The sequence below is a fragment of the Zonotrichia albicollis genome, chromosome 2, assembly GCF_047830755.1.
Source record: "Zonotrichia albicollis isolate bZonAlb1 chromosome 2, bZonAlb1.hap1, whole genome shotgun sequence".
Classification (NCBI taxonomy): domain Eukaryota; kingdom Metazoa; phylum Chordata; class Aves; order Passeriformes; family Passerellidae; genus Zonotrichia; species Zonotrichia albicollis.
In genome coordinates, this window is record NC_133820.1 from 103,062,275 (window position 1) to 103,084,930 (window position 22,656).

The window sequence follows — 22,656 nt, forward strand, 5'->3', positions numbered from 1 at the left end:
CGCAGTGGATTTCTCTAACACTCTTTTGAGTGGTTCTGTGCTGCATTCTACGGCCTTAAGGGGAAGTGGATCCCAGGCAAGAGAAGCTGGAGAGTGCTTTAACTTTAAGAGGAAATTCAGTTTATCAGCTAACTGGAGATGAAGCTGTTTGTATGCCAAGGCACAGAATTCTCCTGGCACCTGTAGAGACCTAATTTTATAGCACAGAGGGCCCAGGAGCTTTTTCTAAATCCTTAGCACGGCTGGAGGAAGAAAGTAGAACTGACAAAAGAAAGAGCATGCAAGGGAGCACTGGAAGCAGAAGGCTGGAGGCGTATGTGTGCGCGAGTGTGTGTCTGCGTGTGAGCATCCCGGCACTGGCGTTCCCATGGCATTCCCCTGCCTGCAGAAGAAATCATGCAGGACCAGATGGCTGGATGGGACCAGGCTGTGGGTGGGGATGGCAAGTACGTCCTTGGATTAGTCGGGTGAAATGTAAGTGCTCTTGTGCTATCAGTGGGAGACACTGACACATTCCGCCTGTTGCGGGATCATAGGGGCCAATCCCCACCCCAGACCACGCAGCTCTGCAGCTGAGCATCCCCTCATGCCTTCTGCTCTCTCCCTGCCCTGTTCCTGAAGAACTTTTTCGTCTCTCATTCCCTCATGGCATCAAGGTCCCAGTCCCCATGCATGGGGTAAAAAGCCCAGAGTGTGAATGATCTTCCTGTCCCCGTAGTTCTCCTTTCTGCCTGAAGCAGTAACACATAGAGCTGCCATGAGCTGACACTACCCCACCACTCCTAGGAAGGAAGACATGCAGGATGAAACCATTCCAGCAGAAAAACAGAGTAGGAAGCTGGATGCCTTGAAAACAATGAAACAACTCTCAGTGTGTCAGAGTTGGTAGCATGTTGGCATCCTGCACATTCAGGACTCATTTGTTTTCTTCAGTGGTTTTCCAACTGTGAATTCACAAGCCAATAAGTCTTAAACCACCAAGAGGCAACAGAGATTACTTACTGAGCTACAAGAAATTTAATTTTAACTGCCAATGCTTTTTTTTTATGGAGACAAAACCTGAACTTTGCTGTGAAAATTGTCTCTAATCAACTTTTCAGTGCCAATGTTTCTGTTTCCTAGGTGGGTTAAAATATCTACAGTCAATGCAGAAATCTTTCAGCAAGCTCTACTAGAAGAATTTCGTAAACTGAAGGAAATTGCAGTTTCTGACAAAACATCCATACTGTAGGAATAGCATGTTGAAACAGTCAACAAATATCTGTGGCATGTTTCTATTTTTGTTACATAACTAAAGGGCATAACCCAGTTATAGCAAAGGGATATTTATCATATTTTGTACACTTTTGTTTATTATTCATATTTCAGAAGCAGCATAAAAATGTACAACCCCTCAGCCTTTCTTTTGCCAAATGGTAAAGCCACTTTCAGTTGAAAAAAATAACAACCCAGACTGACTCTAATGTCTCAAGCATCTAGTAATTCTCTTCAGACCAAGTGAAGATATGGAAGTCTCTGAAGGACTGAAAAAAAAAATGTTACTATTTTGCCCTCTGGAGAAAAGATCAGTCTCAGGAATTCAACAAGCACACCATGCAAAAGTCACTTTTCTGACACTACATCTGCAGGCTGCCTGTAATCGATTAATATAGTGTGTCAAGCAGTCAACCTTCTAAAAAGCAATTTATTATAAAGGCAGAACTCAACCTGTTGCTTCACCTTTTTTTGCATATATTTTGTTTGGTTCATATTCACTGACATGCTTCTGTAGGTTAATACTGCAGAAGCTGTAATACTAACCTTCAGTCTCACATCACTGTGTTCAGCAGACTAGAAGCAGATTGGCATTGGGCTTCATCACCAGATGCCTTAGGGAGAGAAGAAGTAATTTAATGCAAGTCCATGGCCAACTTATTTTGCAGTAAAGTAGACTTCCTGTGCTTTAGTTTTTTGTCCCAATTCATGATCAGTCCAGAACTAGTATATTTTTTAATGGATCTAGGTGGTTTTTTTATGACCTCAGAGATCTCTATTCCCTCCTGTACAACATCATGTTATTTTTCATATCTTTAGTTTTGAGACAGAAGAGGGAGGAGGTCAGGCAGGCAAATCCTATCAACACAATGGTGCCTGCTGTGGCAAGGGAAATGAATAAGCTAGGCTTGACCAGGACATAGAAGAGGAAAGTGATTTTCCAGCTTTTAAAATTTTTCTGGACAGGATTTATATCCAAGCCAGATACTCCTGGTTGGCAGACTTAGAGTGAGCCTGGCTGAGAGATACAACTGGCCAGCAGAGACAGTGGCACAGGAGGGGTACTAAGGATGGTGGCCCCGAAGCCTGGAATGGATTTCCATTCATCAGCCGTGAGGAAGTCGGGTAGATGCTGACTTCCCACCACAGATGTCTAACTTTTCTTGAAATTGTTCCACTAAGACAGTTCTGCAACTTCCCTGAACAATCCATTCCTGTCCTTTCATGTTCCTCAGGTCAGAAAATTATTGTCCCTCACAAATCTTTCATGGTTATAATTCAATCTTGCTTCTTCATGTCTTGTTCCAGATGGAACTGCCGATCAGCTTTCCTTTGACAGCCTTTCACATGTTAGAGAGCTAATAATGTGTTTGGTCCTTCAGAATTCTCTTTGTTCAACCTCACTGAGCCAAGTTCTTTGCCTTTCTTCACAGTAATGTTTTCTAGACCTCTGATTACACTTTCATCTTTCCTCTGGGCAGTCTGCAGCTTGCTGGAGTCTTAAGGTAGGGTAGTGTCCCAGAGTGGAGTTGTGCTGAGATCTTGTTAGTGCAAATGAGGGTGGAATAAGCACTTTCCATTACTTATATATAAGTTGTTTACAGATAAAGCTTGTCTTTTTCCCAAGAGCATCTTGACTCACTCCCAGTTTGTGATCCAGTGTAACTTCTATGTCCCTTTGCAGAGCTGTTGACTGGCCAGTCACTCCTCATATTGCAGTGTGCATTTGGTTTCTCATTCCCAGCAATTGCATATCATGCTTGTCTTTGCAGATCTCATTATGGTGATTTGGGATCATTTCTCAATTTTAGGAAAATTGTTTTGAATTCTTACCCTTTTAATCCTGCTGTTGGGAATTAACCCTGGCAGGCACCTTAGACAGCCACTCACTCACTCACTCCCTGCCACAGTGGTAAGGGGGAAAGAATCAGTAAAAATGAGAAAACTCATGGAATGAGATGAAGACACTTCAATAGGTAAAGCAAAAACTACCTCACAAGCAAAGCACAACAGGGAATTCGCTCACCATTTCCCACTGACAGGCAGGTCTTCATCTCTGTTACAGTGATGGTGCCTTGGGATGACAAACACCATCACCCTGAATGTGCCCCACTTCCTACCTCTTTCCCAGGCTTCCAGTTGCTGAGCATGATGCCATAGGGTCTGGGGTATCCCTTTGGTCACCTAGGGTCAGCTGTCCTGGCTGTGTCCCTGGCTGCACCCCCAGCCCCCTTGCTGGTGGGGTAGGTGAGAGGCAGCAAAGGCCTTAACAATGTGGAAGGGTGCTTGCTAACTAAAACAGGGCATTATTACTGTTGTGTGGTCACAAATCCCAAATACAGCACCATACAAGCTACTAGGAAGAAAATTAACTCTGTCCCAGGTAAAACCAGGACAATGCTTGGGGACTCAATCAGCTCAGGGCTCACTGCTGGTTTTAGAATACACTCACATAGCAAGTAATTAATGGAAAGATTGACTAGCACTAGGACTGAGACAAGCCCTAATGGTACCTACTTGAAATGTCCTCATGGTTTGACAGAAAATCATTAACTGGAAAACATTGCAAAGCAACTGGTAGCATCTGGTTATCTGTGGTTGGAATTCTGAAGCAGCATGAATACTGCTGAGTTAAAAAGAGGGAGACTGGAAGGGGGTCCTCAAACAAGCACATTGCTGTTCTGGCAGGAGGAAGAGTGCAAGATATTCATCATATTGCCTACTCTGCTCTGGGAAGATTGTCAGATAGAGCAAAGTAATCATAGTACAGGACCTTGAATAGAAGTCATGATTGTTTAACTGATGGGCTACTAATTCTGTTATCTTTATAGGCAGGGACATTCCAATCAACCAGGATCAAATTGAGGATGGGACAATTATAAGTTAATGTTTACCCTCTCTGTTTTGCTAAAATGAAAATCAGAAAGCCTGCCAGTCTGTCGATCAACCCCTGCAGTTTTGCACCATTATCTGACTTGTGTAAAGGGTGTTTCATCTTCATCTGTGGTAGGCAGGCTTAGAGATGGAATGACAAAGCTGTCACTTCTGCTCCAGTGCAGTAGTGATTTTATCTTTATATAGTTTCCATCATTTTCAGATGTGAGATATATTTGCCCAACATCTTCACAGAAATATTTTTAACTTACGTGTTAAAATTGACCATTTATTTCCATTGGTTGGCAGGATTTACCATTTATTTCAGGTCACACTGGCCTCTTCTGCATCAGTCAACTAGCTGGCAGAGTGAAGAGGAATATGCTGTATATGTGCTGTCATTGGTAATTATTTCTGCAATAGTTGCAAATGAAAACACCAACCAGATGTCACTGCCTTATTGCATAGCACAATCCAGACATGCAACAAATTCATGTTCAGAGAGCACTTGAGGTTACAGATGTGAATCTGTGTGCAGCCTGTGTGAGATGCTTCTCACTGATATTACCCTGCTGTCAGCTCTGGTATAAAGCATATTCTCACATATCTTGGGCTACCCAGATCAGTTTAAGCCTGACATTTGAGCTAACATGTTTTGTCTCACCATTGGGATAAAATGAGGCAATGGAGAACATTGGCTTGGGTAGCACACATGACAAGTGGTAATTAGTTAAATCAGTGTAACTCAGTTGCATTTCATTCATGGTTGCATCTGCAGGTCATGTGGCAGGGTAAAAGAAGAGGGCTAAACAGACAAAGGAAGGGAAGGTAAATGGAGGGACAGGATAACAAAGTAAAACCAGGTTTAGTACAAAAGTGAAAGAAAAAGCTGCAGTGCTATTGGCTCCCTTCCCTGCTTATGCCCTAGTTATTCCCTTTGGTTAGTTCTCTTTCTCATTTCTGATTCTTCTTGCTCTGCACTTTAATTTAACAAAGAGAAATTTTATATTCCTAGAGACCTGTCTTTAGTATAGAATATTTTAAGCAAATGGGGGGAGGGTGTATTTTTAAGCAGAAAAAAGATGAAACTAGGAAAAAATATGAAATATTAGTTTTTGATGAAGAGAGGATGCTCTTATGACATGTGCTGCCAAGACTTGAGAAAGCAAGCTTTTTTGTCATGGCAAAGTTCTCTAGTAATTAAAACCCAAGTGTTGTGGCATTTGGAAAGTGACAGTTTCTTGGTGATTTTACCAAAGAACTTGTCATTTACAATTCATTTCCCTGGTCATTCCTCTGACACTGACAGCCACTTTCTTTTCAATACTTTAAAATTATTCTGGGTTTCTTTGTCCATTTTTTTAAAGAGTATACTTGATCAATTGATCTTCATGCGAGAAAACTACTTCAGCCATCTTAGTGTGTCCTAGGAGTAATTCACAGGGCTGCTTGGAAATACAGTAAGAGTGAAAATGCCTGTCTGTAACACAGCTGACAGGGGAGGTTACAGAAACCTCAGCTGCTTTGCCTGCAAAGCTTATGCACTTCAGTAATTGATCACAAATCAGTGTGCAGTTCTGTCCCTGTGCAAGAGACATCCCAGTGGGGCCTGTGATGCCCATGGAAAAATAGCACCTGTGACTCCCTGTGTGCTCAGGGGCTGGGCTTCTCTTACACCCAGAACAGAAGATATCAGCTTGAGTTAGTCTTGCTTTGTTTCAGATATGATGGTAGGAGGGAGAGGGGACAAGGCCTGATGTTTTTAATGAATGAAATAAATCAGAAATGTTTGGGAAATGCTCAGATTTGATGCTGTGATAACTGCCAAAACTAGAGGCCAGCCTTCAGAAAGAGAAAAATTTTCATGCTTGTGGCTTTGATGGTGTCAGGGACCTGTTTCTGAAATTTCAGACCATCTGAGGACCACCAGTGCCCCTCTCATGCCTGTCCCTCGCTCAGTCCAGGCTGCCCAAGCAGCAGTGCAAAGCCCAGATAATTTTCAGAAATACAGGTAAGAGGAGCTTCTGCTTTGATCCCCTCTAGGCCACAGTCCATGCAAGTGTGATGTATTCTGTCAGTCTCAGCTGACTCCTGTGTCTCCAGCTAAGTGCATCTTTTAGGAACTGTTTAATCCTGGAAGTAATTATTTCACCATAATGAGTATACACACAAATTCTGGCAATTTTGCGCTGTCTATTGACAAACCTTCTTTTTCTTCCAATGGGGAATTGATTTTCAGAGGAGAATATACCTCCTGTGATACCTGATTTTTCCACAAGCAGTCTTCCCTCTGAGGGCAGGCTAGCCCAATACTGTGTGGTTTGTTGGAGGTGCTGAAATTACAGCCTGAGATGGCACAGCTGCTGGAACAAAATCAACCAAGCAGGAATAGATACATCAGGGATAAAGCACAAGATGGCCTCCACTAATCCAAACCATTTACCCTCATGTTTCTGCTTTCCATAAAAGTGCAAGTGTCACTTGCCTGTCATTTAACAAGATCAAAAAGGAAGGCCAAGCAATTTTAACTGTTTGCTTCTGAAACCAAATCTATCCCTTATGAATGGGTAGAGCCAGAGCCAGCTATGTGTAAGACTAAAGTGTGTTGAAGCACATTGTGACTTCTGTCATTGATTCTCTCTCATTCAGGTGTTCTGTGAGTGAGGGTGCTCTGGCTTACTGCAAAATCTGAGTGTTGCTCCCAATGCTTCCCAGGAGCAATAAATCATTTTCACTTCCTTATGTGAGACAAGGAGCAGCAAGCTAACCAGTCAGTCTAAACCATCTTATTTAGAAACATTAATTTTAAGGAGTTCATCTAGCAGTTTATTTAATTGTACATCTTTTTCTCATTTCAGAATTCTGTGCTGTAGTCAAGCTGTGATGGATTATCCTCTAATTTGAATAAATCAGCCTAAAGTTTCACAAGAATGCTCATGGTCTGTCCAGCTGTTTTGCTCCAATTCTCTAGAAAGTACAGTTAGTCTACCACAGTTGATTTATACTAAAACAAAGGTGTAACATTTTTAGGCTTCACATTAGGTTAGGTCCTCAAGACACAGTGCATCCCAGCGCAGGAGACCCCATGGTAGCTGCAAAGGAGCCCTTGGCATGTGCAAAGGTGGTGCAGTGTCAGGTTAGGAAGCAAGCTGGTATCCAAGAAGGAATAGGGCCTTGTCAGCCCTGTCACCAGGACTTTTGTGACTCCTTGGTGCAGTGTGAGTGCAGCAGCCCTGGATCTGAGGTTTGCACAGCAGAGATGGAGCTGAGGAATCCAAATAGCAGTTGCAGGGCCGTGAAAGTGTTCTGGGGCTGTGGTTCCCAACTCTCTGTGTCTCTTCCTTGGCTGACACTGCATCCTGATGGCTGCCTTTTGCCCTCTCTCAGACCCTTGCAGCTGAGGAAGTCCCTGAACAGCTGATTTCCCAAAGCTGAGAGGGTGCAGGGGCGGGCTCATTCCTGGTTTTGTCCTGTTTCCTAAGCTTTTGCCAAAATACCTAAATTTTTTAGCATAGCAATAATTCTGAGAACGTTACTGTTTTTATGGTCTCTTTATAGCAAGGTGGAGTTACCCTGTGTGTGCTTTAAGTACTATTTCATTTACCTGTTGGGATTTACTGAAGCAGAGTTTGGATTCATACCACTTTTTAATAGTCTTTGCTAGGTCTGTTCTCCATTAATTTGTCTAATCCCCTTTGAACCTCTTCATACTTTTGGCTTCCACAATACTGTGTACATGAAGTCTCCATTTAATTATGTGTTATGTGGAAAAGTGCTTCCTATGTTTTTTTCATTTCAACCATTTGCCTGATAATCTCATTAAGGTTCCCCCTAATTCCTGTACTGTGGGAAAAAATCAATCCATTTCCGAAGTACCATCTCCACAGGAAGGGGCTTTGTAGGTCAGTATTTCCTGTCAGTTTTCTGCTTTCCAAGAAAGTGTATACTTAATGCCTCTCTGTGTAGGCAGTGTGGTGGGCAGGAGACCCACCACAATTCATGCTTTGAGCTGAATTTCCCTTACTTGCTGTAGGATAATTGAAGTCCAGTAGATTGCTGAGCAGAGAAAGAAGCTGAATGTCAAATGCACAAGGATATCAGGCCTACTCCTGATATCCTGGTGCACCCAAGAGGTTGCTCACACTTCAAAGGAAGAGGTGGACTAAAATTAGGACTAAAACACATCCATCTGACCTTAGTTCTAGAGAGAGTGGCTGATTGGAAGTGGAAATGTCACACAGTCTTCTTGAGAGCCATGGTTTCATCACTTCTCTGGTGGTGTTCTTGCATTTCAGTTTATTGGTGCACAATTTTGGGTTACCTCATCACAGCAGTAGTTTCAACTCCCTGTGCTGTGTTTCAGCTGTTCCCACAAAGTAGCACTAAAGCTGCTACAGTATCAGGGGAGCAGGTGATCTCATTCACCCTTAGCCCTGTCAGTCTCTTTCACCTTCTACCTCTTCTGAATTCAGCAGGAATTCAGCTTCCTCCAGGAAGCTTAACGATAGCTGATACTCTGCTTCCTCTTCAGTTGGTTTTGGTTTTTTTTTTTCCTTTGAGCTAGCCTTTAGCTTTGCTCCAGTGTTTGAAAGATCTAATATTCCATCTAAATTGAATATTGAAATATATTTTTAGATTCCTTCTTTATCTCTTTTTGTAGTCTCTAGAGCCTTGCATCCACCTCATTTCAACAGAAGCACATGATGAAGTGCTATGTGCTTTGCTGTATTGGGACCTGAAATCTAATTTCTTATTCTCAGTTTTATTTTCAAAACATTTAAAATTCCTAGACAGGTCTAGCAAGACATTTTAATTATTTCCCCCTGTTTTTAATAGTATCTATCTTCAAATTAATAATAAATAAAATATTTTGTGCACATCTGTATGCATGTTACTGTCACTGGAATTTAAAAGCTAAAGATACTATGATCATAAAATCCTTTTTGTTTCTTGGCATGTAACATGTATAGTGAGATTATAATAGACTTGTGGCCAGGAGCAGTTGTCTCCATTAGAAACTAAATCTTTGGCAAGTATTTCCATATAATATATGATACCAGACTAGTCTTTCCCTAAAATCAGAGGAAATTGTGTAGTAAGTAATTGCTGTTGTTTTGTTCAATGCCTCATGAGAAATAGTGGCAAATTGCACATGGTAAATACATATCCAAAGATATTTCAGGCCAGAAGCTTCCCTTTGAGATGATATTGGTTTGGGGGTTTTGTCAGGGCTTTTTGAATGATTATCAAAATCCCAAGTCAAATAATTTTACAGATTTAAAAAACCCAGATAGTTTTTCTTCAGAGACATAATCCAAAATATGACCTGCTGTTAAATGCAAGCATCAATCACCAGAAGCCACGTTGGAATCAGAATAAAAATGCACTGTTCTCCAGCCACTAATTTACATTTACTCAAACAGGCACTGACCAAGTTAAACAAGCAATAAAAGTGGTGTTTTGGGGGTACTGACTGATAGATAAGTTCCTGATTTGTGAAGGCTTTTGAGCCCTCGTAGGGCTCAGGGCAGCATTTAAGCAGTTTTGTTTCTTTTTTCTTCATTTTAAATGAAACCTCTTCTTCTCCCTCTGGCTGTCGTATCTATTGATGTAACTGGTGTTGCATGAGAAATTACCTCATTTCAGTGACCTGAGACAGCTTTTCTAAAAGCTGCAGTAAGGTTTCCTCATTTGTTTAATGAACCTGGATAGGCAGAAAATTAAGTATCAAGAGCTGCAGAGGAAGAAAACTAAACCAGAATTGGTATTGGGTGGCTTAAAAAAATATATCTGTATTAATATAGCCAGTACTTGTAATTGGTATTTAGATTATGGCATGATTATTGCTTTGCAGACAGGGGACTCTGTTATCACTCAGTCATCAATGAAGTAGCTGCATTCTGTGCTCATCTCATCTCTGAAGCTGAAAGAAGAGCTAGTTATTATCTTCAAGTGAGTTATTAATGAGGGGAAAAATCATCCCCAATTACTGTGAAGCAAAATATTTCAACATTTGCACATCTCAGACTTTAATTTTGATCTAATCCTTTGTGAGTTCTTAAGCTCAGACAGTATTCACTTTCCCAAACATTCTCACACTGGCATATTGAGAGGAACTTACACCTGTCCAGGTGCTGGCTTCCCTAAGGGTATGCTCCAGGGTCACAGAAGTGCTACCCATCCCATCCTTGTGCTGCTAGAGACTGATATCCTCTGAGATTCCTTCATGCTACCCCATAGGAACAGAGCCTCCACTGTCAGCTGTGCCAGAGGAAAAATCCTGAGTTGTCTATACTGTCTGTGTTCCCAGACAGTTTTTGTTTTTTTTTTTTTCTTAACTAGAAACAGCCTGGAATTTATTTGTAAGGGCTAATTTTGTTCTTTTGCTTTCCTTTGAATCCTTTTGAAATTATTGGTTTGTAAGTTTTGACTCTGAATGTCCTAGAATAAAATCTGGGCAACACAAAGGTGATGATTTAAATTCATATAAACATGTGGGCGGTAACCAGGAGAAGGGAGAAGTGCTGTCCACACTGTGAATCCATCTATCAACACAGATGTGAAGGTCTGACCTTGGCAGATTCAGGGGGTAGGGATGTCAAACACAGTTTGCAGTCAGCTGGAAATGTAGCTACTAGACAAAGAAAACTCAGTAATTACCCAGCTGTTTCAGTAGATTACAGATTTCCTAGAAAACAATAAAACAACCATCTGTGAATGGAAAAAAAAAGCAAACTATTTTTTTAAATTCAAAAACATTTCTGAAAGTCATCAGATATCTCCCCTGTAAACTTCTTATCTCTATTCAAAAGTGACACAGTCTGTAACCAATTGGTGTAGATTTCTCTACAGCATTTATGCCCATTAATGCTTTATTGATTTACAGTGAAACTGCTGAAGGACTGTCTTGAATAGACATATAAATATTAATTTCTAGTGAAGGATGGCTGCTATTACACTAAATATTAAATGAATTCATAATACTTGGACATTTGCAATAAATCACTGCTGGGACTGCATACTAACATCCCATTCCCTTTTTTTTTTAAATATTAAAGCCATGGAAAAGAGCTGGTTGCTCCCAAAGAAATGTAGAGCTTTGTAACACTAGAATCATGAACAAATTCCCACAGCACAAGGAGGAGTTTCAACTTAGTTCCTTTTTACAGACAGAGAGAGGCATGTCATGGTTTAGGTTGAACTGCTGATCGCAGAAGATTCAAATCCAATCTCTTTCCCATGGGTGACATCACAGTAAATTATCAGTCCCTGACAGTGCTCCTTTTGCTTGAAATGCTGTGAGCAGCATCAGCAGAGGATGTGGCCATGTGACACCAGAAGGCTGAGAGCCAGACTCAAAGGGAGAAGGAGCTGGACATGCTGTCTAATCTCCACACACACAAAGGGGTTGGTATCAGGGCACCTCTGAGTACCTTGCCCAAGGACACTGCTTGAAGGATGGTGCTGCTCAGGTTTTGACTAGGCTTGGCAATTGAATTAAGTCATCTTCTCTCTTCCAAGACCACAAATCTTCGTTTCAAAAGTTCAGTAAAACGCTCAGCGGGGGCTAAAAATCAATTTTTTATTTTTCCTTTTGTTCTACTTTTATTAAAGTAGAACAAAGGATAGATCAGCAAGTTCATTATAGCTTTCTGTTTTCTAAGGGATAGTAGCTTAAGAGTAGAAGTTTTTGCCAGGGCTAACCCTGTGGAGTAGAAGCCATTCTTGAAAACAGAACTGAATGACTGTCAGACTTATCTGCTTTTCAATGTGTAGATGGGTGTGAGTATATGCACCTCCTTCATTCCAAATATTTCTGCTTCTTTTTGCCTTAAATGGTCTAAGTTGCACAAGGTTTTTCTAATGAAAATTTGCCAAGGTATTTAAATTAGAAGCAAAAATGAGAAAAGCTGCTACCACATAGGAATATTAATTGTTTGTTATACAGGGCTTTAATTCACATAGTTACTTTGCATTTGCAAGACTGCCAATTAAAGAGGCTCAGAGTGCTCACTGCTGCACAATAGCCGTTTCTCCAGAGCCCCACAATGCCTATTGTGTTTTGTCACTGACCTTTGGGCACCTTCAAATGCATATTGACACAGGATGCTGGGATCATTAGAGATATTGTTTCAGTGTGCCACAGGGACAGAAGAGTTTTGCAATTTCATGAAGAGCTTTAAAATTTTATATAATGGTGACAGCAACAATATTTCTTAATTAGACAGTGAGAGAAAAACTGGAGCATTTTTCTGGTGTTTCAGGTGAATTCCAGAATGCACTTCCCATACAGTCCCTTCCCATCAGGAAAAGAAGATATTTATCAGGGGCATTTGGTCTGCTTTTCTATTGTTTCCAGGGGAATTGATTTAATTTTTTTGACCTGGTGGTGCCATATGGTCAGCCTCCCTTAGCTTCCATGGATTCTGCCTGGGTGAACATCTTGACAGGATGGATCCTTTCATCCTGTAAGTGCAAAACACTCTTTTAAAACATGACCAGTGGTATGCAGGAGACCAGGATCCGGATGCACAGATCACCCTAGGACAGCAGTTCAGACTCTGCTCTTCAAAAATCAGTGGACTTTGGCTCTGTGACAACAACTGTCTTCATTTTATGTCTTCTGTGTCTTGGCATCTAAGGTATTTCTGTTTTCTTACCAGTCTATGACTCCAGTTAAGGAGTGCTGACAAGAACTTTGGAAGCAGAGATACCAGACATTCCAAGTACATTTACTGTAGTAAATCCTAGCATCTTTTAAAATCTTATATTTAGTTTATTGTAGCCTTTCTATTCTTTAAAGCTGCTTTGAGAAATTACTTCAGCAGTCAGAACATAAAAGAGCATAATTTTAAACCTTGCATGGGACATTTTGTCTACAGAGAATAAATAAATTACTGGCTTGTATTTCCAACAAGTGTTCCTACTTGAATATATAGAGAGAGTTTCTGTTCAATGAGTCTTGCTGTTTCTGAGTTTGATTTTATCCCCTGGGATCCTATTATTGAATGAATTATCAAGTACAGCTAAACTTCACAGCCCTGAGACTCTGAAGATTGTTTGGGTAATGGCTTACACTTCTGACAAAAGAGGAAGAAATCTAATAGACCTTTGCAAAGCTTCTTGTATCATTTTTAAAAAATGGAAAAATTTACTGCACAGCACTGCTGGCTTGCAACTCTAACCTAACATTGTGGAGCATGTGCCAGAGGATGGCCAATTTGTACATATAAACCTCTAGCCAAAAAACTTTCAAGATGAAGGACATAGTGTTTGCTATTTGTGTGTGCTTGAGGTAAATGTGCTGCAGGATTTCTTACACTGTTGTGAAATCAAAAAGGTCAAGGTGTTTCCTGAGGAACACAGGCTAAATTTTTTTCTTCCCATTAATTGAAAGGGTGCTATTATCATCTTTTCATTTCTCTGTCAGAAACCCTTGTAGAACTTTGAAACCTCCCATGCACTGCCACTGCAATTGCCAATTGTGAATTTTGTGGTCTGTCTTCAAACATCAAGGTGATACCTTTACCTTAATGCATGAGGGGCAGTGACTCCCTTCTGGGAGGGAGACAGGAATAGTTATTGCTGTGTGATGCAGGATGTGAAGGGTAACATGTTCTGGAAAGAGTTCTTAAACTAGATTGTCATGCCTCCGTTCTCCCTACTGTAAATCTGCATCAGGTGTAAAAGAGGAAGTAATGATGAATGCTTCTCTTGCACTGGGCTGGGATCTGAAATCTCTCCTCAGCCCATGGTGCTTCCCAGCACAGGTTTTTAGCCATGGGTCCTGATTTCCTACTTGTGGGATGTATCTCTACTGAGGGACAGGATTCTCCTTGAAGAGAGAGGGCAGCACTCTGCTTGCTGTCTTCTCTGCATGGGAAGTTTGTATCTTTGCTGTACTAGTGTAGCTGCACTCTTTGTTTGAAAAGGCACATGATCACCACCTGGATAGATTTGGAAATGGGGCTAATCTTTGCAGTATGTTTGGTCTTTACTGAATTAGTTGAAGCCCTTTTCAGTGGGGTGGGATTTTCATAGGATCTTTATTATAGAAAGTTCAAGTTCTACCTGGATCCACCTCTGTGGCAGTTTTGAGAGATTTCCTGCCTTACACATTGAGGTTTTCTAAAATGAAAACAAAGGGACTGGGTATGTTTGCTCACTGCCCATGTTTTGTTTGGTTCCTTTGCAGAAGGAGAAGAAGAGCGGGCTGTTGAAACTTCTAGCAGGAGCATCCACAAAAAAGAAGTCCCGCTCCCCACCATCCGTGTCCCCCACTCACGACCCCCAGACAGCCATTGAAGGAGTTCTGCAAGGGGCAGTGGGGCCTGAGCTCTCCTCCCTCTCCAGTCACGGCAGAGCTGGCTCATGCCCCATCGAGAGTGAGATGCAAGGAGCCATGGGGCTGGAGCCTCTGCACAGGAAAACAGGCTCCTTGGATTTGAATTTTTCCATCCCTTCACCTGCCAGGCCTCCCCTCTCTTCCATGGCAGCTATTCGGCCAGAGCCCAAGCCTTTGCCCCGGGAAAGGTAAGTTGTGTTTCTCCTGAGGTTGCCTGTATCCACAGGGAGCAACTGGAGGAGAGATGAAAGAGTTGTTGCAGTTTTGGTGTTCCATGGATCGACTGTACATGGCTCAGCTGTCTTTTAGGAAGACAGGGCTTCCATGCTGCCCATTGAAAATCACTTGGTACACCATGCAGGTTTAAAGTGTTGAAGAGCACCTGTTCATGACACTCCACAGCTCTGGTCTAAATGTGGAGGGCAGCAGTGCTTTCTCAGCCCAAGTGGTGTAAATACTGTTGGCAAATGCCACATTTAAAGTGGGATTCCAGTATTTTAACTAAAGGAATAAGTTAAAGGCATTGGCATATTATGTCCCATCTGGACATGTCCTGTTCTGCAATACCAAAGACTGTTTCAAATTCTTCTTGTTTAGAATATATACAGATACAGCTATCTTCAGTGACCTGTTACCAAAAATGTAGCTTGTTTCTAGAGAGGGATGAACCAGTGATTCTGGAGTTCATTTCAGCAGCCTCCTTTCCACCTTGGTATACCTCAGATTAACTGACTTCACAAACCTGAAAAAAGAATAAGAATATCAAAATACAAAAGCTGGTGAAGAGAGAGATAACTGACCAGAAAAGAGCTGGGGGTTGCAGAAAAGAGATAGATTTCCATGTGCAGAGTCACACTGGCTTCAGGTAAATGTTTTCTACAAGACTGCAGCTTGAGGACTGGGAAGTGAATAAATAATACACAGATACAGTGCTGTTGAAATGCTTTCCACTCAGAAGGTGATTGAGAAAAACATACTTTTACAAAAGCATTGAGGAATTTTTAAAAAGCTGTTCAGGGAACACTCTTGAATTGGTATTTAAAACAATTTTGAAATAACATTAAAATCACAGAACTTGGAAAGAAACTAGCTTTGTGTGTATGAAAGAGGCTGAAGGGAATGGATTGGGCAAGGCACCTGACCCTAAATCCAGTTGGGATCATGAAGCAGATGATGTGTAATAAGGAACATTACAGGACTGTCCACATACAGTGTTTTACTCAATGCAGGTTGGAATTCACTTGGGAAGGTGACAGTGTCACCATAACAAACTTTTTTAAGGCATCTGGCTTGTTACCATAAAACCCCTTGCTGAGTAAACTGTACATAACCAACCCAGCAGATACTAAGTGGATTGGAAATTGATTTACTGGCATCAAATCTAACTCTACATAAGAAATCACTAGAAAATGGTTATTAATATATGTAGTGCAGCCCAACAGGAGTGGGGTCCTGAACCTGGACTGTCAACATAAAACCTTTCCTGTTGCAGGATGAGGATTGAAGTGGGACATGTGTAATGGGTAGGGCAGATCTGTTGGTACAGAGCTAATTCAGCTCCTGGTCAGGTGAAAACAGAGTAACAGTGTATTTCAGAAGAGGATGCAAAGTGAAGTGGACTCTGACAAGCATCATAAGAAAAATGGAAGATTTAGAGCTATGTACTTGCAATGAGGGTCACAGGGAGCTCTGGCACACCTGGTAAGGAGTGTAGGAACGGCATGGTAACAGTCTGTAAGAGACTGCAGGCAGGACAGGCATGGGAATATTTTTACACTAGATTTGGCATTTTTTCTATAAGAGATGCTTTTGTTCAGGTGCAGCTGTTAGACTTGAAGCAGAAATAAATACAGGCAAGTCCTTCAGCATTGTAATGAAGGCAGTGAGAACAGACTCTCGCAGTAGTCTCTTGCCCTTAAAATCCATGAAAAAGTAATTTAGTAAAAGGAGTGAAAAACCAATCCCTATTTAGGCACACTTAATTTGGTCTACATCAGTTCAGATTAATGCTATAAGAAAAGTTAAATCAATATAAACCAGATTTAGCACCAGTGTAACTGAATCAGTGGGCTGCTGCACCTTTAGTTAAATGTAACCATGAAGAGAAGCTGGGGAGTACAGCCCCTGACATCTCCAGAGATGGATGGTAATGTGCTGCTCTCAAAGCTTTCCTATAGAGAACTCCAGACACATTATGTAATATGCCAGGGCTAGTCCCATACCCTACAAATTTCTCAGTCCACCTCAGGTGGTCCAGGTAGGAAACATTTAACTGATGACCATTTTTAACTGTCAGAATAAAACCAGAGAGACAAAGGTTACCTGGATCCTCTTAGTTGTGCTGGAATCAGGAGCAAATAGATTTAGAGTGCTAAAACAGAGTAAATACTTCCAGCTGCAGTATATGGTGATAAGGAACTTCCTCTCATTTTACGTATTTTGATTCCTGAGTCTTAAATCTGAAAATAAGCTATAATTGAAGTAACCATAATTATACACAGCAGGCAAGATTCTTTAATTGATTTATGAATTAACTTCCATATCATTGGTGTATCTGCATTCCTTAACTGATCCTATGGGTTTTTTCATGTCCATAATGGGAAATATTAATTACCTTCATGCACTAGGAAGGATAATGCTTAGTCCTGGAATAATCTGAGCAGATACATTAAACACTTGTCTGCTAGAAATTCATCCCACATCCATCTGTGCTCATTAAATCATCAAATTTCTCAGAAGTACCAAATTATATTTTTTTTTAAACAAATTACGGTTTTCAAACCTCTTGTTCTTTTCACATCTGGCAGTGGAGCAACTTGCATTCAACGTCACTCAGCTCCGTATTTTGCTTGTTTGCATTTTGGTGCATTTCATAGGCACAGTAGGAGCAATTCTCTGCGAAAGAAAAGGGAGGAGAGGGAAAAAAAGGTTAGATAAACAGATTCAGATGCTGGAAGAAATTTTAAAAAGCTGCAAAGCATTTCAGTACACTTAGCTGTACTTGGCTTTCTGTCTCCCAACGCCCATCTGCGCACACAGAAACAGAGCAGTGAAAGGTTGGAAGAAGTAGCACATTCCTTAATATTTACAGCATTCAAAGAGGGGCTCGTGCAGGCAGCTCAGCACCGCTGCTTTTCCTATAGAGGTTGGCTTGCAGCTCCAGCCCTCGCCACATCCAGGTTACCAATCAAACCCAGTGCACCAAGGGGTGCATTAAAGGGCTCTGACTGCCTGCAGCTCACTCACTATTTAAGGGATGAATTGCCTGTTCTGCTGCCTGACAGTGCAGACCTGTCTGGGAGTTGCAGACAGGTAGACAGAAAGGTGAAGCAAGTGTCACCCTCTTGCAGGTGCTGTTAATGTTTATACTCTTACTCTTTTTTGGTGGTTTGCTTTTTTTTTTTTTTTTTTTTTACATAGAGAGGAAAGCAATTATCTTCTTTTTCTTGATATTCTGAAGCCTGGCTATGGATGACTGGACTGGGAAGGAAATTGGTCCTAGCTCTCCTGTCATTTAGCCTTCATATTTGTCTAGTTTGCTAGGATAGTGAGAGCCCATCTCTGCCTTCTGGGTGTAGTTTCCACTTCCAGTTTATAAAACCACATTCCTTGAGATGCTCTCTGCCATAAAGCATCCAGCAATCCAGGCAGCAGAGCAGAGAAATTTCCCAGGTGGTGTCCTTGTCACTTCATGTGGCAGTGATTGACTGCCAAGTGAATACCCCATCAGGCTGTGTGTGCCCCACACACTCTTTCCCACCTACAGCTCCATCCAATTTCTGCTGGTATGAGAAACAGGACCAGTATAGGGACACACTGATGAAGCAGGCACTGTGCCAGAGCCTTGCCCACATCCCACCACGCTGTTGGCTCACAGGAGGGATGTGCTGTGTGCCTTGCAGCACCAAAACAAAATACTTCCCTTGCCACCCCCTTCAAGAAAATGTGACTGTACATGAAGCAAAACAGGAGAGTTGAGTGTGCATGTGTGTGTGTGTGAGTCATGTTCCCCTCGCTGCCTGGCACTGTTCCCAGAGGCGAACCTGAGTAAAACATGTCACGCGTTGTTGACTCTTTTATAGTAGCTGGCACTAACTCTGCCACGTTACATTGTGATAAAGCAGCTGTGGCCAGACTTATTGTCACGACTGGCATGTCTGCACTGCGTTTCTATGGTTTTCATGCAGTCTTCAACCAAGTTATAACCACAACAGTGCTGCAGAATAACATGGGAGTAGTAAGTTTAACCTTTAAAATAGATCCTTCCTTGTTTCCATGTATCTTTCTACAAATCACTGCCACATTAGAAATTGAGCTCCCAATTCAAGGAAGCATTCAAGCATGTGCTTAACGCCCATTGACTTCAATTTTGCTGTGCTCATATGTCTTCTTTGCCAAAAAGGAAAGCAAAAGAAGAGTTCTTTTCATTCCTGGAAAGTGATACTGGAGAAATGACCCAAGGAGTAATTTCTGACTGAACAGTGACATGTATTCACATGGTTAAGTTCTCTGAGTAGGGATAACTGCCTTAGGACTGGAAACTAACCATCAACCATCTCAGAAATTGAATCCTAAGATATTTCCAGCAGAAAGGTAAAAGACCCAATTGAGATTTGTTCTTCTAATGGTACTGATTCAGTCACCATACTATGGAGAAGCAGATTTTGTCTTGTAGTGTGCAGAGTTGCCTTGCAGGTCCCTTCAATTTGCCAGTGAAAGGATGAAAAAACAGAGCTCCACTGGTAGACAAGAGCAATGGTTAACTGAGCTAGATGGTCCACTGGCACTGATTATCCATTGCCTCCACATTAGGGATGTGTATCCGTAATGCATAAGAGACCTGGACTGGACTCATGAAACCTGTTCTTAGTGCATGATACTTTGAGAAACAGGAACTTGTATTAAGCATCAAAATTCAAGCACTCTAGATGGGATCAGGTTGGAGGTTAGCCCTGCAGACCTAATTTGCCTCATTGCACATTTTCCTAAGTTGCTCTAGTTCCATCAGTGTCCCGGATACACATATTTACTCAGTGAGTATTTTGGGGGTTTTTAGAGTGTCCATGGCTGAGTTCAGCTATTAATTACTGATCAGTTCTGATCAATACTGTTCAGTGCCTGCCTGCACAGTGACAGAGGGCCTGTGTGAGTCATTGAGAGCAGACAGGACTCCCACGCAGGCAGTGTGCATGAGATGAGTCTCTGTGGAAAGTGTGGCACGAGGCTTTGCAGCTGAAGGAGTCAGAGAAGCCACTTTCCCCACATCTGCACTACTCAGTGCATTTCAGCATGGTCACTTGCTGATGATATTCCAACCTCTGCAAAAGGTGGAGTGCCTCCCATATCAGAGCCTTGACTCACATCCAGAGCAGCGTCTTGTGCACTAAATGAAGCATCCTATGGGGAAAATAGTATGCAGTCATATAATGAAAGATTATATTGCAAGACAGCAGAAGTAAAGTCATGAACAATTTTATTTGCCTTTTTCTCCATCTCAGATGCATGGGTGTGAAACACTTGTGTTCTTGTAAGGTTGTAGATTTCTTTTATGTATCTACACACGATATTTTTAATCATTTTGCTTCTTTAAAAGAAACAAAACCAGAACTTCCATCAGGTGACATCTGTTTGAGGTTAGGAGTCTTATTTGCACCTTCCAGATTTCAGTAGGAGTAGCAAAGGGAGGACTGGGTGGGAGAGGTGTTTCTTTTGGCTGTGAAAAGAAGTGCTATGAAGACAGGGGACAGGGGGATTGCAAGGTCTTTGCCAACAGCAGAGGATGGACCTATTCCCAGCTCAGTGAGATAATTGCTGCCAGGGCCCATCCCACCCCCAGCCCGAGTGCCAGCAGTCTGATGCAGTCTGCTTCTTGGGATGTCATGTCCCTGCCCAGGCTCCCTCCCACCAAGGCTTTTTGCTCTCCCAGACTCAGCTCAGCAGAGCTTCTCCCCTCAGCAGCCATACCCACACCTTCTGTCAGGGCTTCCAGTTTTCATCACAGTCACGTTTCTTCCTCTGCTCCCGGTTTTTCTGCCATCAGCCTCCCTCTTCCTCCACCTTGTCCCTTACTTTGCCCCACTCTCCAGCTCCCTGGGGTTTTCCTGCCCAGGAAAAACCCATCCCCTGTCCTTGCTGATACTACATGAAGCTTCTCTTGTATTATCTCTTGTGCACCAAGAATCCTTCCCAGGCCACTGCCCATCCTGGACAGGAGTCCCCAGGGATGAAGTGCCCAATCCAAGGATGCCCCAGCAGCCACCAGTGGGGATGTCCAATATCAAGTCTGTCCCCTGAGAGAAAAATACAAGAGGGGCCCCGTACTAAGAAAGAAAGAGAAATACAACCTTTGAGGTCCCACAGAGTTAGCACCGCTTGGAGCATAAATCAGCAGAGGTTTTACTTTCAGTGTTCATACAGGCCTAAACATGTGCCATTTTGGGGTGGTTTGAGTGTTTTTGAACCTGGCTGTGAGTGGATGATTTTCTGAAGGAACACCATCCCTGACAGACCAGTGGAACCACGGGACAGGTCTTTGCTCCCAAATACAGGACCTGAGAGCAGTTTGTGGAGGGTCCTGCTGGTGCTGCATAACTCCTCATGTTATTCTTGGAAATGATGAGGCCATTGGGCTGTATGTTGGACCCTCAGCCTGATACAGCCAATTGCTGCTGAGAATTTGGGCCAAAATGATTAACATTTGACAGAATTTTAACTATATAAGACATATTTACACCATTTACAACAGAAAATATTGTTAATGTTGGTCAGAGGTGGTTGCCACACTTGGCATCATAATTGTTGCCCAGCTAATTAGCATTTTTGAAAGTTGATAATTTAGAGGGGGAATGTGACACAGACAAAATTGAGAAGACTGAGATCCATCTAAAATGCCAAGCAACAGTTTGATATAGGAAAACCTACAATTTTATAGCATCTTCTCGAAAAGGGGACAAAAGGGGAAATTAAAAGTGGAGATATAAATAGAAGTATCCCGGACTGCCTTTTTGGGAGTGAGGGAGGATGTCTGGGAGAGGAGACCTTTCCTGCCAAAAAAATACGGCTCATAGCTGTCCTTGGGATTCCGTTCCAGAGGATAAGCGAGGCTGAGGTGCCACCTGGAGGTGTGGAGGGGCGGCACAGCTCCCCGTGCCAGCGCAGCGCCGCCAGGGATGCTGCCCTGCAGCCCCGCCGGGCTGCCTCTGCCAGGCTCCGCTTAAACCTCTCCAGAAAAGGCATCGCTTCTTTTTCCATCTCTCTCTTATCTGATTGCAAGGTCTTTCACAGCTAGTGTTTTGTTATTCTATCAAAAACCTCTTTGGTACTATCTTGTGAGGTACTGTAGTTAATTAAATTTAAGCCATAGCATTTAGGGTTTCCTGAATGGGGGAAAGTGCCTCGTTTTGTAACGCAGTGAACTGCGATTTATTCTCTAAATTGCTAAAATGCTGTGTAGAACCCCTTTTATGTCAGTGGGTGCATTCCTGTTGAGTGTGGTCACCTGCTTCCTCATGTGAACCATTTAGGGACTAGCAGCTCATCACTCTGAGGACTTAGTTTTGCTTGAAAAGGATTTCTCTGTGCTTTTGGTATAACATGAGGTGCTGGCACTCCCAGCTGGGTCTTCAGCATGACCCTGCCCAAGACACCAGCTTTTTCTGAGTTTCTGCTTCCTGACTTGCCAGAACTGTCTGTGAGTATCTCCACAGGACTCAACTAACGCTGAGGTCCAACCTTTTTTATTTCTCAAGACCTCTTGAGTTCCTGATGCAGAGCTCCGAAATGTGTGATTGTGCGTAAGAGTAGTGAGATCTGAAACTTGGCATCATCTTAGCTGAAATTGTTCCACTCTGATAATTTAATTAATCAACACTGCAGCAGAGTGTTTGAAATAATGTGTGCATTCATTTGCATAATGAGTGTAATTGGCAAAGCTTCATATTATAAGTGTAGCAGTTCCACAGATGATAGACCACTTGATAGACCACTTTCCTGCACACGTTTCAACCCCTGTTATTTGCTTTTCCACAGAGGAAGGAAGTGACAACTAGATTTATTAACCAAGGTACAGAGAGGATCAGCAAATTTTTGATGGCACTTGAACACAAATATTTTCCACGACTGTGTTGCTGTCAAGATAAAAAGGCCATAGTCAGTTATTAGAACAGAACCCCTGCTCCAAATGG

The 22,656-nt window shown here is 42.2% G+C and overlaps 1 protein-coding gene across 2 annotated transcripts in view; it reads left to right on the forward strand.

The window, feature by feature from the left end:
• Positions 1–22,656, forward strand: part of SH3RF3 (SH3 domain containing ring finger 3) — a 250,803-nt gene that overhangs the window by 223,224 nt on the left and 4,923 nt on the right. For both annotated transcript variants that reach the window (XM_074535902.1, XM_074535903.1), the window contains exon 9: positions 14,324–14,661. In XM_074535902.1, coding sequence (XP_074392003.1) covers positions 14,324–14,661 — 338 coding nt within the window. The remainder of the gene's footprint in view (positions 1–14,323; positions 14,662–22,656) is intronic.